The 23,443-nt window shown below is 35.3% G+C and overlaps 1 protein-coding gene across 5 annotated transcripts in view; it reads left to right on the top strand.

Annotated features, from left to right (window-relative positions):
- Positions 1-23,443, top strand: part of STAG1 (STAG1 cohesin complex component) — a 408,218-nt gene that overhangs the window by 323,285 nt on the left and 61,490 nt on the right. For all 5 annotated transcript variants that reach the window (XM_058295002.2, XM_058295003.1, XM_058294999.2 and 2 more), the window contains 6 exons: positions 6,400-6,503; positions 17,042-17,134; positions 17,231-17,320; positions 17,471-17,674; positions 18,801-18,871; positions 20,493-20,580. In XM_058295002.2, the coding sequence (XP_058150985.1) occupies positions 6,400-6,503; positions 17,042-17,134; positions 17,231-17,320; positions 17,471-17,674; positions 18,801-18,871; positions 20,493-20,580 (650 nt within the window). The remainder of the gene's footprint in view (positions 1-6,399; positions 6,504-17,041; positions 17,135-17,230; positions 17,321-17,470; positions 17,675-18,800; positions 18,872-20,492; positions 20,581-23,443) is intronic.

Raw genomic sequence — 23,443 nt, 5'->3', positions numbered from 1 at the left:
AAATTGATTTACATGTTTTTTTACTTCTATTAGTAATTATACATCCTGCATAGATTACTTCTTGAAAATGAATATATGTAAGCATGCAGTGTATCATTATGCAAAGAGAAAATTTATTTCAGGTAACAAGTAAGGGTATCTCAGTTGTTTATAACATCATTCAAGATTGTCTGCTGTCACGCCACATACGTTTTTTCAATCCATGTAAATATAGTGTAATATTTTTAAAAGTTTTTCCTTATGCTGATTTGAGGCACAAAATGTACTTTACATAAAAAGAAATTAGAATATTTTTTTCTATATTTATGTGAACTTGGAAAAGCCTTTGACTCACAGGGATTTGATTAGATACCACCTGTCCTCTCTTGTTATATTTTCTTAAAAGCTAAAACCAGAAAATCAATGTAAACAAGATCATTTGACAAGCTTTTCAAGAAATAAGGGGAAATAAAGCCGTATGGTAATTTCTGAAGTGTACATTTTATTACACTTTGCATTATAGCATGCACCGCAAAAATGGATATGTATTCTATAAGTTTAGATATATATTAGCTCCTTAGAATTAGAAATGCTTTTTCCTATATGTGGCTAGGTTTTCAAACTAGCTAAACAGTGCTTTTAAAAGTATTTCATTCTATTCCATTAAAGAGTCCTAGAAAACTCTTCCCTTTGTGGCTCATATCAGTTTTCCCGATCATAGTTTCCTTTTCTCTATAACATAGAAATTATTTTCCTACATACCCTATACAGTTGTTTTGAGTTTTAAATGGGTTAGTATACCGTTGATTTTCTATTCTGCTTCCCCTACCCTCCTATGTGGTTCAACTCTGGGATATAATAAGAAAAGAGGAAAAACCATGCCTTGAAGTAGACCACCTAAATTGTTCTCATCCTAAGCCAGCCTACTTAGGTCACCAGGAATATGAATATTCCCCGGTGGTCTTTCCAAACTCTGATGTTAATTGATGTCATCTACTCTGGCTTTGACAAAGTTCAATGAGAGAGCCAAGAGGTATGCGTCATACTCAGGTGAACGCCAGTAAACTGGCTCAAAAAACCTCTTTTAAACTTAAGTCAGAATATTTGCCTCATGACATCATTCTTTATCTGTGAAACAGATCCTTCCCAGACTTTCTCCAGGCTTATTATATTATATTTGGCTCTACCTCTATTATTTTACTTGCATTTTTTCCTCCATAATATTCTAAGCAAAGAAAATGGCCCTTATTAACTTAACAGGACCCTCTGCTCATTAGGCCAAACCCCATCTGTATTCTGACTTTCCCTTACTTACCTGTCACCCCAGGTTTTGTAAGACAATTTCCAAGGAGAACGGAGGCAGGGGATATAAATTTAAGGGAAGACGACCCAAGTTGGTATGCTTTAATATTGTTAATATTTTGTTCTCATTTGAATAAGAAGGGTATGTCAGTAAATAGTAATTAAATTACCGCCAGTCATCAGCTTATTCTAGACGGAGTTATCTTGTTAAAATAATTATACACTATTAGACATTTCATTGTGATTTGAGTTTAGTTGATAATTGGGTTTCTTCAGCTTCCAATCAAGAGGTCACTTTGGTCTGGCTTGGCTTGCTTGGCTTGGGATTTTTATTTTGTTTTTGGTTAGGCAAGTGAGTTTTAAGGTGGAAAATTTCTTAAGTGTACCATATTTCATGGATATGATAAAAACTAGGTAAACAAGGCTAGAGAAATTAGGCATAATAAGTGGAAAACCATGTCTTATATACATCATGACTCAACTTTTTACATACATTTGCTATATGCATGCTCTGCCACACATAAGCTCTGTCATGGAATGGCATCCAAATCAATATTCTGTGCTGGTGCTTTATGATAACAAAAATACAAGACCAATTAGAAATTAAGTTACATTTTAAGTAGTTGAGGCATGACAGAAATTCTGGTGGAGAAATTCTAGTTAGCAGTTGAAGATACAGAACTAGAATTTGGGGAAACAGACAATATCAGAGATAACCAAAAGCAGTTTAAATGATGGTAGCCTTAAGACTATCTTGCAGTGTTTTTAAGGAGAAATTTTTTATATTCTAGAATGAAATCAAGTTTTTGATAAAACAAATTTATATTAAAAGTGAGGGTTTGGGTTCTTGTTACAGCTGTGCTGACAGGTAACAACATAACTATAACCAAGCCATTTAACGTCACTGGACCTCAGCTTTGTCATCTGTAAAATATAGACATGTTACTAGCTAATTCTATGGTTATTTCTAATGCTAAAATTCTGTGATCCAGTTGATAGTTGAAGGAAGTATCGATAAGTGAAATTCACCAAAGCAGAGATTCAGTAATTCATTTAAAATTCAAAAATATATTATTCAGCTACATATTATACTAAGTGCTGAGCATGCAGTAGTAAACAAGTTCAGCTCACTACCCATTGGAACTTACATTCTAGTGAGGGAGGCAAACAAACCAAGTAAACAGTCAAAATAATTTTAAGGGTTAATAACGGTCTGTGATGGATAATGATGGGAAGCAGTTCATCTTTAGATTGAATCTTTAGGAAGGGCTTCTCTGAAGAGGAGAGAAGAGGACATATGTGAGTCAAGGAACCAAAGAATCAAAGTCTAGCCATGGTAAGTGGCGAAAAATAGCTCTCTAGATAGACAAAATGGCAATTGCAGTGTCTAAAGCAAGAATATTATTATGTAACAAAAGCTGCAATAGCTAGAGCATAGTGAGCCAGAGGCAAGAGATGAGACTGGAAAGATAGAGACAGAGTTAGATCATGCAGAACATTTTAGTTGATAAGTTCATTCGAAGTGTAATGGTGGGCCATAGAAGGATTTTAAACAGGGGAACAATGTGACTTAATCCATATTTTGAGAAAATGCCTTTTATACACATGGTTTAGAATGGGCAAAAGACCAGAAAGACCAATTCGGTTACTGTTGTAATCATTTCTTTGGGAAATGATTGTGAAAAATATGGAAGAGGGAGATAAAGAAAGAAGAGACCACCACTGGGTTTTAAAGATTATATATAGGGAACAAAAGCATGAATAAGGGTAAGGTGGGAGTGAGGAAGCAAAAATTTGAGAATGAGCTAGCTATAAAAAAAGATGATAAGATAATTATACCCTAGTGACGTCCAGTAAAGGATGGTGAAGGAGAGGTATGGTTAATATCATGTACTGCACTGGAGAAAAAAGACTACACTAAGATCATTAGCTTTAGTGATGATTAGGTCATTGGTGACTTTAAAGCCTTCATTCTAAGTGTTAGTGAAGAGGGAGGCAGAGTTCAAGTTGATAAGAATAAAATCAGTAGTGAGGAAATGGAGATGATATGCAAACAGGGTTCCTAAAAGCTAGAAGTGTAGCTATCTTATAATTCATAATGTTATTAGCTACCCATTTGTTTCAGTCATTGTGGCTGTTTTGCTCTTGTATGTGGGTTAAGGCTTGCTTTGCTTTCAGATTTACTGTTTGAGGGTTTTTTAATTAATTACTGGTTTCAGTTATAAAAATTGATAACATTAGACGCAGTAAAGTTGGATTATACTTCAACACTAACAGTGATTTTAATGTATATGAGGAATGCTCCCATTCTTGAGATTATTGTTCTTACTCTCCTGCTCACTTCCCATGACACTAGATTTTCTTCCTAAATAAAAGGATTTGCCTATAGTTCCTAGAAAACCTTGTAGTTCCTTTATCCCCAGCCAAATGTGAAAAATTATGACAGTCTACAATCTTAAAATAGAAACTTAGTATTTTATTGAGTGCACAGCTTTTAGAAATGATTAGGCATTAGATCATGGAAATATAGATGGAAAAGCTGAAGTTTCATGTGTTTTTCCAAAACAATTAAAATGTTGAAATAAAAATGATTGAATTAAGATGTACATGTACATTCCTGTAAATACATATGCATAAGCTTTACATTCACATATATATAGGATAATTTTGATAGAAAATAAAGGATTTTTTAAATCTTCTAACTTACATCTAGTTCTGTTACTGTATTTCCCATATCTATTGGTCTTTTATATAAATAAATACACAGAGAAAAGGAGAGAATTTAACTAACTATAAAATCTCTTTAAATATATATACAAATCAGTTGAGCAAGGAAAGTATAGAATCTCTATGGGGGGGAACAAAATGTTTTGTTAAATGACAAGATCTCAAGAATGAAAATTAGAAAATAAGATTTCATGAGTGAAGAGATATACAATGTTCTTGGCTGAAAAGAATATAAAAATGTCATTCTTCCCAATATAATACATAATTTCCTTTCCAGTCCAAATTCCAGTGGTTTAAATGAGCTCTGAGAGGTGAGGTAGGACAAATTGAGCAAAATAATTTTTAACTTTCTTGTAGAATGCTGGGTTTATAAAAAGGCAGGCAGTACAGCATAATGCTTAATAGCACACATTCTAGAGTCAGTCTATTTGGGTTCATCTCGTGGCTCTACTACTAACTGAGTGCTTTAAAAGTTTATTTAACCTCTCTGTGGCCCATCTGTAAAGTAAGAATATTTGTTCTATCCTTTGGGATTATTTTGAGATAAAACAAGTTGACACATATAAACCACTAACAGCAGTGCCTTACACATAGAAAACACTTAATAAATTGTTTGTTCTTAGCATTATAGAAAGCACAGAAATGACCCAAACATTTTAGAAAGAGAATTGGATGAGGGAAACTTGTTCAAGTAAATATTCAAATCAGTTGAATTAAGTTCCATATTAGTTTATAACATTAAAATATTATATAAAGTTGCTCTAAGGAAAACAGTATGACACTGTCATAGAAATAGAAAAGTAGATTAGTGAAAATAAAGACTCCAGAAATAGATCAAGAATATATTAGAGCCTTAAAAGTGCTAAAAAATAACCTTTAAATTCACAGGGGAAAGCCAGTTTATATAGCAGTTGTGGAGGCATAATTGGCTGTTCATCTGGTGGGAAGAAAGAGGGCCATATTTTATAATATCAATAGAAATAAATTCTAGACAGGTTAAAGATGCAAACTTCTTTTTTAAAAGCAGTAGAAATATTTTTTTAAATTATGATGAATATACTTCTGTAATCTCCAGGACAGATTTTGAAAGCAAAACAAGAAGCCCTAAAGGGGCGGCGGACTTGGCCCAGTGGTTAGGGTGTCCGTCTGCCACATGGGAGGTACGCAGTTCAAACCTCGGGCCTCCTTGACCCATGTAGAGCTGGCCCATGCACAGTGCTTATGTGCGCAAGGAGTGCCGTGCCATGCAGGGGAGCACCTCGCGCAAGGAATGTGCCCTGTAAGGAGAGCCGCCCAGCGCGAAAGAAAGTGCAGCCTGCCCAGGAATGGTGCTGCACACATGGAGAGCTGACAAAACAATATATGCAACAAAAAAGAAGCACAGATTCCCGTGCTGCTGACAACAACAGAAGCAGACAAAGAAGAAGATGCAGCAAATAGACACAGAACAGACAGCTAGAGTAGGGGGAAGGGGAGAAAAATAAATAAATCCTGAAGAAGAAAAAAAAAGAAACCCTAAAGGGACAGAAATTGCTTTATAAAAATTAACAGTTTCTGTCTGGCAAAAGATACCTCTGAGCCTTATTACAGATACAAACTGGGAGAAAATATCTGTGTCATTCAGAAGATAAACCCCTAATATGCAAGAACTTTCATGGATGAATAAGAAAGGTGAATAATACAATAAAAAAATAGACAAGACTAGACATAGAAAAATCTTAGCAAAAGAATGCTAAGCAAATGAACAAGAACATGTGTTTTATTTGACATGTTAGTAAATAAGAAGGAGCAAAAAATAGTGAAATACCATTATTCAACCATTGAATTGGCAATATCAAGATTTTTACCCTTTGACCAATTACTTTCTTTCTTGGAAATTTATTCTATAAAAGTAAGAATATCAAAAATCTGAAAACAGTTTGAATAGCCATTAACAGGAGAAAGTTGACTAAATTATGTCACATAAATTATGTAATATTTTGTAAATATATAATTCATGTCTGTATGTATTGACTTGAAAGATTTAAAATCTAAATTTATGTATATATAGCATGATCTTATTTTCATTAGAAGAAGAGAAACATTATATGAACTTTGAAAGGATATAGAATGAAATACAGTAATATTTTGGCATTAACTCAGAAGTACAGTATTAGAAGAGACCAGACTTTATCCTCTTTATTTACCTTTATGGAATACCTCATTCTTGCTTGCCTTATGACATAGAGCATGTATTACTTCTTCAAAAAAGCAAAAGAAAGCAAAGTACAGAATTTAACTTCAGTCATTAAAATAACCACTAATAGAATATGGTTGCAGCTTTGTAAAATTCTGTTCATCTTTAGTGCATGGTTATTCCACAATAATGTAATGTGCTTTGTTTCACCTTAGCAATGTCTGATCGTCAAGAGAGCGCTCTTATAGAGCTGATGGTTTGTACAATTCGTCAAGCTGCTGAGGCACATCCTCCAGTGGGAAGGGGTACTGGCAAGAGAGTAAGTTATATTAGTGAGAAATCTACAAAAACGTTTTTAATGTAATTATTTTACCTTGTTGAAAATTTTACTATTTGTATTCCTATAAACATTGTTTTCTTTTTTTTTTTTTTTTTTTAAGGTTGTGGCACCTTATCTTTGTATCTGGTCTATTATCCTCAACAAAAGTAGATTCTTTCCTTAGTGTTCCCATTGCACCTGTACCTGCTTTATTTTAGTACTTACGTAGTACTTTAAAATTTTTCTTATTTATGTCTGCTAGAAGTACAGACATACTCTGAAAGCAGACTGCCTAGTTTAGTTTGCAAGCTCTCCTATTTAATAGCTACGTTATTGTGGGCTAGCTCCTTGTTTTCTTTGTATCTTAATTTACTTATCTGTTAAATGGGGCTAATAATATAGTTGCTATTGATACCAAAGATGAGTTGCAGTATCACAAATGGAGGGACTACTGGCTTTGACAGTGTGAAGAGGTCAGCAGATGCTCTCTGTAGAAAAACAAGTGTAAAATTGAAAAAAAAAATTGTCAAAAAACTGTATCAGGACTCTGGTAGGTCACTAAAGGTAGACAACAAATTGAGAAGCATTTGTGCTTGAAAAGGTGCTAGAACTTTGGGTAAGCACAGCAGAAGTCTCAGCATTCTTCCCTGGTATTAAAATATACACATACCCCTCAAGCTTGGTCAGTGAGAACTATGGTTTTACAGGGTGACACTAGTTGCAAAAATCAGCAACTTTGCCGCCACAGTGGGGCAGATGGCCTCAATACAGGCTGGGTGACAAAAACCCACAGCTTTATTAAACTAGAAGAGGCAAACTTGGGTAGAAACAAACAGGAAACCCCCACAGCTTTGATATTCTGAGCTTGTAGTCCCAATTGGTAAGAGTGGTGAACCAGCCAAAATTTAACTGAGAAATCCTGTAAGTGGGAAAAAGTGTTAAATAAGCTCTCCATAATCCCCAGATGATTGGGAAACTATGTGAATATGCAGGAAAGATGTGAGAAAAGTCTACAGGAAGTAAAAGTCAAGGCAAATTAAATAGGTTGAATGTTGGGTGTGTTCTCTAATACAGATAGTTGGCAGAGGGGATAAGTTTTATAGGGTTGAAGTGTTTGAGCACAACCTCTGCCCAAATTATTGGCTGACCCCTAGTCTATTCAAACTCAGCGATAAGCCCTAGGAGGATAGACTGAAAAAAAAAAATTAAGAATTAAAAAAAAATCAGAACAGGCAGCAGGGTCATCACCACAGAGATAACAGATTACACAGTTGAAGTTGAAAGTTACTTTTTAAAAAATGAAACTTAGAAAAATAAGTAAAAAATTCATAGTTACTACACTGTATTATATACAGTCCAGTTCTGAGTAGACCAGAAATTGGATTTAGCAGACAAAGAATTTAAAGTACCTTTTATAAATATGTTCAAAAGATTACAGGAAGATATAACAAGGAATAGGGAATTCAATAAAGAAGAGCCAAATTGGAATTCTGGAGTTGAAAAGTGTGGTAATGGAAATTTAAAATTCATCAAATACATTCAACAGTGATTTTGTGAAGGCAGAAGAAACAGTAAATTTGAAGATAGATGAATATAAATTGTGCATCTGAAAAACAGACAGAAAAAAAGATTGAAGAAAAATGAACAGAACCCCCAAAATGTGTACATAATATCAAGTATATTAAAATCATTCTAGAAAAACAGGAGCAGGAAAAATATTTTAGGAAATAATTGCCAAAAACTTTATAAATTTGATGGAAAATATTAATCCACAGATGAAGAAGCTTAACAAAACTCAAGTACAGTCAACACAAAAAGGTCCACATATAGACACGTATTCAAACTGTAGAAAGACCAAAGCAAAAATTTTGAAAAGAACAAGAGAAAAGCACCTCATCATGCAGAGAGTAATGACAATAGGAACAGCTGTTGACTTCTTATCAGAAACATTGGAGGCCAAAAAGCAGTGGAATGACATATTCAGAGTGCTGAAAGAACAAATTTGCCAGCCCAGCCAAGAATTCTATATTTAGTGAAACCATCTTACAAAAGTGAAGGAGGGGAGCAGATGTAGCTCAAGCGGTTGAGTGCCTCTTTCCCACATGGGAGGTCCCGGGTTTGGTCCCCGGTACCTCCTAAAAACAAAAACAAACAACAACAAGCAAATAAATGGAAAATCCACCTCAGGGGAGCTGATGTGGCTCAGTGGTTGAGAGCCCGGCTTTCCACATATGATATCCCGGGTTCAATCCTCAGCCCCAATACCTTAAAAAAAAAACAAAAAAATCAAATCCAGGAGACGTGAAAACATCCCCAGATGAATAACGATTAAGAGAGTGCATTGCTTGTAGACCTCCCTTACAAGAAATACACAAAAGACAGCCTTTAAACTATGAGGAATAATGCTAGATAGTAACTCTAAACCACAAGAAGCAATTAAAAGCACCAGAAATGGTAAATACATGTGTGGATATAAAAGACACTATACATAGATGTTTTTCTTCTTTTAATTCCTCTAAAAAGACATGAGATTGTTTTAAAGTAATAATTATGCTCATGTAGTTTTGAGATTATAATATATATTGGCATATTATATGTGACAGTAACAGCACGAAGAAGGGATGAGGAGATGGAACCATATTCAGCTGATTTGCTATATTTTGTTCGAATTAATTCAATATTAACTTGAAGTATATTGTGATAAATTAAAGATATATCTGGTAATCCCTAGAGTACTCATACCTAAAAGAAAAATCAACAGGAATTGAAATGGAACCCTAAAAAAATTAACACAAAAATAAAATAGGTAGTAAAAGAGAAACAGTAATTCAGAGGACATGGGACAAATAGATAACAAATAGAAAAATGGCCGATACAATTTTAACCACATTAAAAATTACATTAAATGTGAATATAGGCAAGACTCCATAACAGGTAGAGATTGTCAGAGTAGATTTTTTAAAAAGGAAGATTCAATTATATGCTGTCTGTAAGAGACAGACTTCACTTTCAAAAACATAATATGTTGAAACTAAAAGGATTTTTGGCAAATTCCCCTTTCATGATGTTACGTCAATTTCGTTTTCCCACCTGATGTATTGTGAGGACTTAATTTGAATTCATCTATGAAGAATGCCTGACATAAGGCTCAATTAATCAAAGATAGCTATTTCCCTAAATATATCCTTAGACCTTTTACAGATTGTCAAATGAATTTTAAGACTTCTCAATATTATGAATATATTCCTAGACATATATTCCATTGTATATATAGTCCACTTAGTTACATTGTCCAGAACAAAACACAATATTTCATCATTCTAAAGTGCTTTTTTTATGTTTAAAAAGTTGAATAACAATAAAGACCATAGAGGAAGAATCATATAAGAGATCTAGTTACTTCTTTAAGTATTCTCAAATATTGCTATTCACATTTATAAGTGGCAATTTATATTGGAATGTTTCTGTTCTATAAGACCATTTAACATTAGAATGACAGATCCCTTCAATATAATGGTAAAATTTAGAGTACTTTGGGGAACTATTTATCTTAACTGAGGTTGCATTGTAGTATCTTATTTTTGGAACCACCTATAGTTTAACTAGTTGGATACAGACTAAGGAAATGAGCATTATCCGCTTGATTTGTTCCATGACCAGAGATTATACCACTCTTGGTTGATTCTTTCCTAACAGATTTATGATATTAATTATAAGGACAATGTAATATAAATCAGTCAAGATATCTTTTGTATATGCTTTAAAATTATGAAAGTTTATTGGCTGCTGATGGTATTTAAAATGAATTACCTTTTAAAGTGTGTTTTTAACATAGAAATAACACTGTCAGCATTGTGATTAAAATCTGGAAAATTATTTCTTCTCATATTTTTGTATTTATTATTTTACAGAAACTAATTGTTTTTGTTTATTCTTAAGACAATAAGTGGGCGGCGGACTTGGCCCAGTGGTTAGGGCGTCCATCTACCACATGGGAGGTCTGCGGTTCAAACCCTGGTCCTCCTTGACCCGTGTGGAGTTGGCCCACGTGCAGTGCTGACGCGCGTAAGGAGTGCCGTGCCACGCAGGGGTGTCCCCCGCGTAGGGGAGCCCCATGCACAAGGAGTGCACCCCGTAAGGAGAGCCGCCCAGCACGAAAGAAAGTGCAGCCTGCCCAGGAATGGTGCCACACACACGGAGAGCTGACACAACAAGATGACACAACAAAAAGAAACAGATTCCCATGCCGCTGACAACAACAGAAGCGGACAAAGAAGACACAGCAAATAGACACAGAGAACAGACAACCGGGGTGGGAGGGGAGAGGGGAGAGAAATAAATAAATAAAATAAATCTTTAAAAAAAAGAAAAATTAAGACAATAAGTAACTTATCTAAAATTCAGTGATTCTTAAATAAGTAACTAATAAAGTAATGGTGTATTTTAATAGAAATTTCAAAGTTAAGTAATATACTGTTGCATAATCTAAGGGTCAAAGAAGAAGTTAAAAGAGAAACTAGTAAATGTTTTAGGACAAATGTTAAACCAGAACACATGCAGCAAAGGCAGTGCTGAGAGGGAAATTTATAGCCCTCAGTGCTTACATTAAAAAAAAAAAGAGGTAAAATCACAGACCTACCTACACATTTGGAAGAACTGAAAAAAGAATGAAAGAATGACAAAGTAAACCCAAAACAAGTAGAAGGAAAGAATAACATTCATGCAGAAATAAAAGAAATAGAGAATTAAAAACATGACAATATTAACAAAAGCAAAAGTTGGTTCTTTGAAAAGATCAATAATATTGACAAACCCTTAGGTAGACTGACAAAGAAAGAAAAAAGATGCAAATATTTAATGTCAGAAATGAAGCGGGGAGGATATTGCTACTGACCCCACAGAAATGAAAAGGGAGCATAAGAAAATGCTATGGGAGATTGTGGGAAGATGGTGACGGACTAACAGGAAGAACTGAGTGCTCTCACAAAAACAATGGAGAAAGAGCCAAAAGCTGTCCAAGGGACCTGCTTTGGGGTCAGCAGACTAGATCAGTGCTACACAACTGACAGAATGTTGAGGACCAGATAGAAGAAGCCAAAAGGACAAACCAGAGTTACCAAACCCCAGAGGCAGCTGGGAAGAGCTCCCCTCCCCCACTTCCATGATATTAAGCCGAGGTAAAACCCCTGGCTCACTGCAGCGGACTGAGAGGGGAACAGACATCCTCCTCCCTGTCAGCTGTTTCAAGGGAAAAGGCAGGGGAGGTCGGGTGCCTTTATTCAGTGAATTGGGCCAGCAGAGCCTGCTTTGAATCTCTGATCTAGAGATGCAACACAGGAATGTAGAAAAGCTGAGGCTGAAGCGATTCCATGGAGAAGTGCACAAACTAACGCCATCTGCTGGCCAATCTGGAAACTGCATGGGCAAAAACTGTACACACTCTATGGGATAGAGCAGTATCCAACCCCTGGGAAAAATCTGCGTCCCACTGCTGAGTCCCTGGAATCATTTTGAAAACTTAAGCTGGCCACTTTTAAAGACCAACAATAAGTTGAACAACATATCAAAGAAGAACTGTGGAAATAGAGAAGAAAACAATAGGCAAGTGAGAAATTAGTCATCAGACTAAATACACCAACATATTCAGATGCCTAGACATCAGCAAAAAATTACCACCCATACTAGGAAGCAAGAAGAGATGGCCCAGCCAAAAGAACAAACCAAATACCCTGAAGAGATACAGGATGTAATACAATTATTCAGTGATAACCACCAACTCTCCTAAATCACTTCAAAGATTTTAAAGAAAATACGATTAAAGAAATAAAAGATATTAAGAAAACATGGAAGAGCATAAAGAACAATTTAAAAGTCTGCAAAGAAAAGTAACAGACTTCATGGAAACGAAAGACACAATGGATGAGGGTAAAAATACATTAGAGACACATAAGAGCAGATTTGAATTGCCTGAAGACAGAAATAAGTGATTTCAAAGACCAACACCTGACCTGGAAAAGACAGAACAGAAAGACAGAGAATGAAAAAAATACGACAGGTAATTTCTCAGAAAATTGAATGACGGCACAAAATGCACAAACATTCACATTATTGGTGTCCCAGAAGGAGAAGAGAATGGAAAAGGGGCAGAAAGAATATTTGAGGAAATAATGACCAAAAACTTCCCAATCCTTATGAAGGACATAAATATCAATATCCAAGAAACCAACACACCCCAAACAGAATTAATCCAAATAGACCTTCTCTGAGACACCTACTATTCAGAATGAAAACTATCAGAGATAAGGAGAGGATCCTGAAAGCAGCAAGAGAAAAACAAAGCATCACATACAAGAGAAACTTGATAAGATTAAGTGCCGACTTCTCATCAGAAACCATCATGGAGGAGAGAAGAAATTGGTATGATGTATTTAAGGTACTTGTAGCAATTTGATACTGTTTATGAATTCCAAAAATAGATATTGGATTATGTTTGTGAACTGGTCTGTCCCTCTGGGCATATTCCATTATATTGGATTCAGAGGTTTCACTTTTACTTGATTAAATAATGATTAAGACTTTCATTGGGCCACATCAGTAGGTTGATGTGGTAAGCTGGCCCATGCGTAGTGCTGATGAGTGTAAGGAGTGCCGTGCCACGCAGGGGTGTCCCCTGTGTAGGGGAGTCCCATGTGCAAGGTATGCACCCTGCAAGGAGAGCCACCCTGTGCGACAAACGTGCAGCCTGCCCAGGAGTGGCGCTGCACACACACACAGCTGATGCAGCAAGATGACAGAATGAAGACACAGACTCCCAGTACTGCTGGCAAGAATGTGAGCAGACACAGAAGAACACACAGTGAATGGACACAGGTGACAACCAAGGCGGGGGTGGGGGAGAGAGAAATAAATAAAAACTAAATCTTTAAAAATATATATATATTGGGGGTGGTATGGAAAAAATATACCAAATGTATGCTCTAGACCATGATTAGTGGTAATAAGCTTGATAATGTTCTTTCACAATCTGTAACATATGTATCACAATAAAGTGTTGGTGAAAGCATGTTATATGGGAGTTCTGCACATTATGTATGATTGTTTTGTGAGTTCACAACTTTTCTAGTAAAATACATTTTTTAAAAATCAATAGTATTTCCATACACTATTAATAAGCAATCTGAGGAGGAAATTGAGAACAAAATTCCATTTACAATAGCAACTAAAAGAATCGAGTATTTACCAATATAACCAAGGATGTAAAGAACTTAAACATGGAAACCTATAACACTTTGTTAAAACATATATATATAAATACATAAGAACTAAAGAAATGGAAGGATATTTCAGCTTATAGATTGGAAAACTAAATATTGTTAAGATGTCAATTTTACCCAAATTAATTTATAACTTTCAGTGCATTCCCAATCAAAATTCCAACAACCTTCATTACAGAAATGGAAAAACCAATTATCAAATTTATTTGGAAGAAAAGGGTCCCTAATACTCAAAACCATCTTGAAAAAGAAGAGTGAAGTTGGAGGACTCACACTTCCTGACTTTAAAGCATATTAAAAACCTACTACAGTGCCTAAAACAGCATGGTACTCACATTTGGATAGAAATACTGACCACTGTACTCAATTTAGCATTCAAAAATAGACTGTCAGATCAGTGGCCATTTGCTTTTTGACCAGGCTGCCAAATCCACTCAACTGGGAAAGAATAGTCCTTTTAACAAATGGTGCTGGGAGAACTGGATATCCATATACAAAAGAATGAAGGAGGATCCCTATGTAACTCCATATACAAAAATTAACTCAAAGTGGACTTAAGTCCTAATTATAAGAACCAGGACCTTAAAATTAGAAAACAATGAGAGGAGGCATTTTCATGATCTTGTGTTAGGTAATATTTTTTAGACTTTACACCCAAAGCACAAGCAAAGAAAGAAAAAATAGATAAATGGGACCTCTTCAAAATTAAAAACTTCGGTGCAAAGGACTTTATCACAAAACTGAAAAGACAGTCTACTCCATGGGATAAAATATTTGGAAAACACATATCAGATAAGGGTTTAATATCCGGAATATATAAAGAAATCTTAGAATTCTAACAATAAAAAGATAACCCATTTTAAAATAGGCAGAAGACTTGAATAAACATTTCTTCAAAGAGGAATACAAATGGCTAAAAAGCACACGAAAAGATATTCAAAATCACTGGCTATTTAGGGAAATGCATATCAAAATTACAATAAGATGTCATTTTACCCCTACTACAATGGCCACTATTTTAAAAAAAAACATTCACAATAATGTAAGGTGGTAGTGGTGGGGTGATATATGGGAGCCCTGTATGATGATAGACATGTTTGTTTTGTAAGTTCAGAACATTTAGTATTCACTTACTTAGGTATGTTCATGTATGGATGATATACTTCAATAAGAATTTTATTGGAAAAAAAAGGAAAAACACATGGAGTGACAGTTTGACTCTTTGGGGAAGAATTTTTTAAAAAATAATGAAACAAAATTTCAAGTGTTGGAGAGGTTGGGGAGAAATAGGAACACTCATTCATTAGTGGTAGAAATGTAAAATGGTGCAGCCACTGTGGAAGAGAGTTTGGCAGTTCCTCAGGAGCCTAAATACACTTCAGTAATCTCACTACTAGTATATACCAGAAAAACCAAAAGCAGGGATTGGAACAGATATTTGTACACTAATGTTCATAGTGGCATTATTCACCTTTGCCAAAACATGGAAGCAACCCAAATGTTCATCAACTGATGAATGCATAAATATGTGGTATATACGTACAATGCTATATTATTCACCTGTAAAAAGGAATGAAGTCCTGGGAAGCGGATTTGACGCAAATGATAGAGCATCCACCTACCACATAGGAGGTCCAGGGTTCAAACCCATGGCCTCCTGACCCGTGTGGTGAGCTGGTCCACACGCAGTGCTGATGCATGCAAGGAGTGCCATGCCCCTTGTAGGGGAGCCCCACGCATAAGGAGTACGCCCCCCAAGGAGAGCCACCCCACTCAAAAAAAGCACAGCCTGCCCAGGAGTAGCGCCGCACACACGGAGAGCTGACGCAGCAAGATGACATGACACAGATTGCCGGTGCCACCTGACAAGAATGTAGGTGGGCACAGAAGAACACACGGCCAGTGGACACAGAAGACAGACAACGGGGGTGAAGGGGAGGAGAAGGGGAGAGAAATAAAATAAATCTTTAAAAAAAAAAAGGAATGAAGTCCTAATACATGTAACAACATGGATGAACCTCGAGGACAATATGTTGAGTGAAATAAATCAATAAACCAGACACAAAAATGCAATTACTGTATGGTTTCATTATTATGAATTAATTATAAGCAAACTCATAGAGTTAAAGTCTAGATTATAGGTTACTAGGAAATAGATTAGGGTTAGAGAACAGGCAGTTGATGTTTCAACTTGTGCAGATTTTCTATTCAGGCTGATGGTAAAAGTTCGGGTATGGATTGTAGTGATAGTAGCACATTATTGTGATTATAATCAATAGCACTGAACTGTATAGGTGAATATAGTTACAACGGGAAACTTTAGGATGTATATATTGCTATAATTACAATTAAAACACAGGACTTTACAACACAGTGAACCCTGTTCTAGGCAATGGACTATTCAAGTATAAAAATTTTCTTTCATGAATTATAACAACTGTACAATATGAATACAAGGTGGTAATAATATAGTGGTAATGGGGAAAATACTCAAAATGTAAAAAATCAATAATAGATAGAAAGCAGATTTGGCTCAATGGATAGAACATCCGCCTGCCACATGGGACCTCCTTGACCCGTGTGGAGCTGGCCCACGTGCAGTGCTGATGTGCACAAGGAGTGCCATGCCACACAGGGGTGTCCTCTGTGTAGGGGAGCCCCACGCGCAAGGACTATGCCCCATAAAGGAGAGCCACCCAGTGCAAAAGAAAGTCCTGCCTGCTCAGAAGTGGTGCCACACACACAGAGAGCTGATGCAGCAAGATGACGCAATAAAAAGAGACACAGATTCCTGGGCCACTGACAAGAATAGAAGCGGACACAGAAGAACACACAGCGAATGGACACAGAGCAGACAACTGAGGGGGGAAGGGGAAGAAAAATTTAAAAATAAAAAACAATAGATAGAACTCTTAATGATCTTTCATCAGTTGTAACATAGGTAACTGTAAAATAGTACAATTATTTTTTAAAAAGTGCTATTACCAGTAGTTACAAATGTTCCACACCAATGCAAAGTGTTGATGTGGGATGGTGTATGGGAATCCTATATTTGATACATAATTGATTCGTTAGCTCTTAACTTCTCTAATAAAAAAAATTGAGAAATATAAAATTGATGTATTTATTTTAGTAACTAATTTTCTAAGCTATTCTTAGAACTGTTTTCAATTAGGCAGTGCTTCATCTTTTTATGAAACATTTTAGATTTACAAATTAACACGTGACTTTCTTACCCTTTGCTCATTTTAATTTATTTTGTAGGTGCTAACTGCCAAAGAAAGGAAAACTCAAATTGATGATAGGAACAAACTGACTGAGCATTTTATTATCACGCTTCCTATGTTGCTATCAAAGGTAGTTTCATTTATGTTTTTGTGATAGTATGCCACTAACTTTGTTCACTGTACATTGTTAAAGTGATTATTTTTTCTTTGTTTTTTTTCCTTCTAGTATTCTGCAGATGCAGAGAAGGTAGCAAACTTGTTACAGATCCCACAGTATTTTGATTTAGAAATCTACAGCACAGGAAGAATGGAAAAGGTAAGTCACTAATCAAATAATTGAAACTCTATTAACAGTCAGTTTTATTGAGATTGTTTATTTTTTGCAGTAGTTTTATTTACTTGACAGGTGCTAATTTTTAATTTTTTGTTATTAATATATATATCACTGTTGTTTTTTCCTCCTTAGCATCTGGATGCTCTGTTAAAACAGATTAAATTTGTTGTAGAGAAACACGTAGAATCAGATGTTCTAGAAGCCTGCAGTAAGACCTATAGCATCTTATGCAGTGAAGAATACACGATCCAGAACAGAGTTGACATAGCTCGAAGCCAGCTGATTGATGAGTTTGTAGACCGATTCAATCATTCTGTGGAAGATCTATTGCAAGAGGTCTGGTTTAAAGTTGATGTGTACATATAATAATTTGGGCTAATAATTATTCAAGGTAGCTGATAATATGTAAATTTGGGCTAATAATTATTCAAGGTAGCTGATAATATGTAAATTGTTTCCTTTAAAAAAACGAGTAGAATTATTCTCTACCCTTTTCAGAACTTAATAGCATTACTGAGGTTGTACATCCTATAAAGATCAACCTTTTTTATACTTTATTTTCATTTGAAAAATCTATTTAATAAAACCTAGATTTTTTTCCTTTTTTCAAAAAGCTAAGGTGTGGCTTTTCTTAACTCCTTTTTTTTGTTTTCCTATTCCTGGGACATCATTTGCATTTTAATATTACTAAATTATGATGTGCTGATGAATAGAATATATAAATTAAGCATGCTAACCAGGGGTATGCCCAAAATCGTAGACAAGCATCTAGAACTCGTTATTTTCCTAATTATTTCTGTTATCTCTGTGTCTCTGCTTCTGTTCCCTCTCCTCTCAATACATATAAAACAATCCATAGCCCTGATTGCTCTTTATGCGCTTCTGACCAGGCTGATAGAATTTTCTTTTTAATCCATAACCAATTTGGGATTTTTTCTTTTTATTTTATTTTTAGGAGGTACTGAGACCTCATACATGGGAAGGAGGCACTCAACCACTGAGCTATACCTGCTCCCATAACCAGTTTTTAAAAGACATTTTCCCTTCTATTGGAACTTTTAATTTTTATCAGGCATTATTTATGATTTTGCTTTGTGATTTTCAAGCTACAGAAGTAATTGCCAATCAGTAAAATATTTGAAATAATCATTGAAATTCTTGAAGTGTATTACCTTCTGTCCAACAATTTCAACTGCAAGGAATTTATTCTATGGTATTAATCACAAAGGTGTACAAAGTTAGGTTTACCACAACGTTGTCGTAATAGCCAAAATTAAAAATCTCTGGATATTGGGATTGTGGGGCTTTTTTCTCTTATTTGTATTTTCTTATTTATCTACAGTGAGTATATACTATTTATATACTAAAAAGAATTTTTCTGTAGGTAGTACATATTCATTTCCCTGTGAATTTGAGCATGAGTCAAATTATGGTAATGAGGTGATGTTTATTTTTTTTATAGGGAGAAGAAGCTGATGATGATGATATTTACAATGTTCTTTCTACATTAAAGCGGTTAACTTCTTTTCACAAGTATGTAGCTTTATTTAAAGTACATTTAGTAAATAACATATACCAGGAAACATAAAGCAAGCTAATTGTCTTTGTAATGTTTAGCATCCATGTAACAATTGAAAACTTTACTGAAGTTTTTTGATGTATTTTTTTATTTTTTTCCAATATTGTTTTCAAGTAGACTATGTTTCCGTATTATAATTTGATTACTTAAGGGATAAAATTTATCATTCAAAGTACTGTAAAATTTTCAGTCAAGGTGGCGGACTTGGCGCAGTGGTTAGGGCGTCCGTCTACCACATGGGAGGTCCAGGGTTCAAACCCCGGACCTCCTCCACCCGTGTGGAGCTGGCCCATGAGCAGTGCTGATGCGCTCAAGGAGTGCCGTGCCACCCAGGGGTGTCCCCCGCGTAGGGGAGCCCCACGCACAAGGAGTGCGCCCATGAGGAGAGCCGCCCAGCGCAAAAGAGAGTGCAGCCTGCCCAGGAATGGCGCCGCCCACACTTCCGTTGCCGCTGAGGACAACAGAAGCGGACAAAGAAACAAGATGCAGCAAAATAGACACAGAGAACAGACAACTGGGGGAGGGGAGGGATTAAATAAATAAATAAATCTTTAAAAAATAATTTTTTCAGTCAAGTAGTATGAAGAATTATTTCACAAATTAAGTGGATTTGTTCTTTTAGCTAGAGTTATATAGATTTAATTTTCAACTGTTAGATTTCGGAAAGCTTGCTAAACAAAAAAGATTTTGGAGAATATTATACAAGTTATTCCCATGCGTTCCATGAATTGTTCTTTTTATTTTTATTTTATTTGGTTTTTGTCATTGTGGTCTTACTTTATAGGCCGAGATTGAATTTCAATGAGGAAAAATGGCTCAAATCAATGAGATTGGTGTCATTTTCACCCTGTAACTTTATGTCCCTTATGAACAGGTAGACGTATATTCTCCACAAAGAAAAGAAAACAACATTGTTGTCAAAGACAATGTTTGGACATAGCCCTTACATGAATTAATACTTCAAAGTTCAAAAGCATTTTCTAAAATCTAAACCTTTTCTTTATACATAAATTTTTTTGGAATTCCATGGGAAACAAACTCTTATTTTAAAAACTACTTTGATGTTTGAAATAAAAGTTGATAGTGAGTTTCAAAAAGTCTACTTTTTATTAGTACAACTCATGAGTATTTTATTCAGAAGCTCTCAGCCCATATACATAGAGCTTCGCTAGTGTTTTTTTGCACTTTACTGTATTTCCTTTCCCTCAAGATAGTTTGTTACCTCAAGCATGTGAATACTGATCTCTGTTTAACAAATACACATGTGGTTATAATTTTTTAATGTGTATAGACTTGTTTAAAATGTACTTTAAAATATGTTTGTAAGAACGTTACATGAACTCATATGAGCTCATGTTGACTTTGTCAAGTATCAAGTTGAAATTATAAAGTTTTATTGTCACTGATTTGTTTTAATCACTTCCTAAGATCAGCCTCTTGCTAGCTTGCTCACTTGCTTGCTTTTCTTTTTCAGTCTTAAAGAAAATGAAGTATTTTATTCTAATAATTAAAACTGAGCAGAATTCATTTTTCTTCTACTCTAGAATAAAGTTAATGCATTTTTGTTTGTTTTAGTGCTCATGATCTCACAAAATGGGATCTGTTTGGTAATTGCTACAGATTATTGAAGACTGGAATTGAGCATGGAGCTATGCCAGAACAGGTAGGAGTCTTATTCCCTCTGTGTCATTTTAGAAAACTAGGCTTTTCTGATTATTAAAGACCTGTCATAGAAAGTATTCATAATTTTTTCATGTAGCCACTTGCTTTTGAGAATTATTGCCATAGTGATCTAACGTTACTAATTGATGTATCATATCTTCAGGTATTCTGGAACAGGGGGAGCACTAAAGAACCTTGCTGTAATATAGCTCAAAAATTTAATGTTAAAATGAAACAAGAAATCCTAGGAAATATACCATTAATAACTATACTTAAAATTTCAAAATTTGATTAATTCATTTTAATGAAAAATTTTTATCATGGCTATATTCAAGGCATTCTGTTCTATGAATGATGGTACTAAGTTTTAGTCATGGTTTAGTTTTATATAGTAAAACCATAGTTAAGTAAGCTTAGAGGCCTTTAGTAAATTTTAGAACTTTCTGGATTCATATACAAGTTGGAGTAGAAATGACTGGAATTCAACAAACTTACCCTTGTCTGAATGAAACTGAATAGAATAGTTAACCAATTTAATCCTATGTGAGAAAGGAAATAATTACTTTGTACTCTGCAAACATTGATGCAAACCAAAATACCAACCCCACAGTTAGATGTAGGTGGTGTGTAGGGGTGGCCTCATCCATTCCCATTTGGTAATATGGAAAGCTTAGATCACACTTTATTATTTGCCACCTATTTCATCATCATTTTCCAAAACATATTTGAGTTCTATGCCCTGGAGATATAATGGCACACTAAAAGGAGATCTTAATTTCAAGAGGCTTTTGATCTTTTTTTATAAATCCTACCTCCTGAATAGCTCTTCTTTTCTCTACTCTTCTATCCCCACAACCATTTCCTGAATTTAGTCCTTTGTATTTTCTATATGGATCATAGCAGTAGCTGCCTGTTTTGTTTAACCTCCTTACTTTCACCCCCTTTCCCATCTAAGCTCTGTTACAGTAACTTTCAGCTGTATGTGTACATCAGAAAACCCTTATGGAGCTTTCTTAAAATTATCTGACATACACTCAAAAACTATTTAAAAAATAAATTGATATAATCCCTTTAGAGGTTGTATGCCAATCTTATTTTTCATCCCCATAAACTGTAAGGTACATTTAGGGGAAGGAGGGTATCACTGCTCTACCCAGTCATTCAGGGACCCCAAAATCCTGAGGCATTGGTATCCTGGCAGACTGAGTAAGAGAAGATGGAGAAGGTACTTCTGCTTCTTCACTGTTTTCACCCAGAAATATATGAACCACGTTATTGTTCCTTCTCAGATATAACATACCCTTATGGAAACATGAGTACAGGGGAGGAGAGTTAGAAGAAATTTTTAGTCACCAGACTAACATTTGTTGTTATGTGAAGACCTTCTGCAGGGTTAGAACAATGTTAGTCAAGAAAATGCAAAAGGAATGTGGTGCGCATGCATTACAACAATCTATTTTGGCTTTTTCAATTTCTTTGTTTCCCTTGCTTATTTCATCTCTTCTCCAGAAAGATGAATTTGGTGATTAAATGATTTCTGAACAAGTTAGATTGACATTGTTGAGAAGAAGGTAAAATATCCAAATGACAGATATGAAGCTTGGAAAAGAGTTTCGAATTTTCTTTTGAAGTTTGATCAGCTGTGTTGTTATATAGTTATAACTGTGAGAAAGCAAAATGCTCCCAATCAATGATAGAGGTCTTTTATTTTAAAATAATGCATTGGAGCCCTTTTTAAAAATAAGGTTATGACATACACCAATACGTGAAACATTAAAATGGGGATGTTCTATTTGGAATATGTATCAAGGTGACTATGGTTCTCTCTACCCCGTTCCATCATAATCACCACCAGGAAATGTCCACAAAACTGTGGGACAGCTTGAAAAATTCCTGGTATAGGTGAGTTGAGAAGTAGAAGGAAACAAAATAGGTTATAATGATTAGGATAAATGTTATAGTCCAAATAAAGCAATTTGTGAACATTATTTTTTCTAGAACTTAATTTCCCATTATTACTGTCAATTTTTATATCATTTTTTTTAGTAATTTAACAATTCAGATTGTTTCATTTTCAAGAGAATTGTTTTTGTGTTTGTGATTTTTTTATTATCCGCCCCCCGCCCCCCCAGCATTGTGGCTTTTTGTGTGCTGTCTGCTCTCTGTGTCCATTTGCTGTGCATTCTTCTGTGTATTTTTTTTTATTTCCTCTCCCCTCTTGCGGCTTGCTGTCTGCTCTCTGTGTCCATTCGCGGTACACTCTTCTATATTTTTGCTTGTCTTGCTTTTTTGTTGAGTCGCCTCGCGCCTGTGGGCATGCCTACCTTCACAAGGAGGCCCCAAGACATGAACTGATTGAGCCATAGCGTCTTAACAGAATTTTTTTTTAATTTTGTCTTTTCCATATAAATCACTTTACTTTTGTACTTTACATTAGAATTTATTAGAACATGTCTGTATTAGCCAAAGGGGTGCTGATACAAAATACCAGAAATCGGATGGTTTTTATAAAGGGTATTTATTTGGGGTAGGAGCTTACAGACACCAGGCCATAAAGCATAAATTCCTTCCCTTACCAAAGTCTGTTTGGAGCAAGATGGCTGCCAACGTCTGCAAGGGTTCAGGCTTCCTGGGTTCTTGTGTTCCTGGGGCTGGCTCCTCTTTCCTCCACGTGCTGAATTCCCAGGGCTCCAGGTTAAGTCTTCAGTATCAAACTCTAAAATCAAAACTCCAACATTAAAAGCCCGGCATCAAAGACTCAACTCTGTCCTTCACCATGCCTTTTATCTGGAGTCCCCACCCACCAAGGGGTGGGGACTCCATGCCCTAATCATAACTCAATCATGCCCAGGTACAGATCAGAT

Source organism: Dasypus novemcinctus, chromosome 4 (assembly GCF_030445035.2).
Source record: "Dasypus novemcinctus isolate mDasNov1 chromosome 4, mDasNov1.1.hap2, whole genome shotgun sequence".
NCBI lineage: Eukaryota > Metazoa > Chordata > Mammalia > Cingulata > Dasypodidae > Dasypus > Dasypus novemcinctus.
This window is presented reverse-complemented; position numbering and strand designations above follow the sequence as displayed.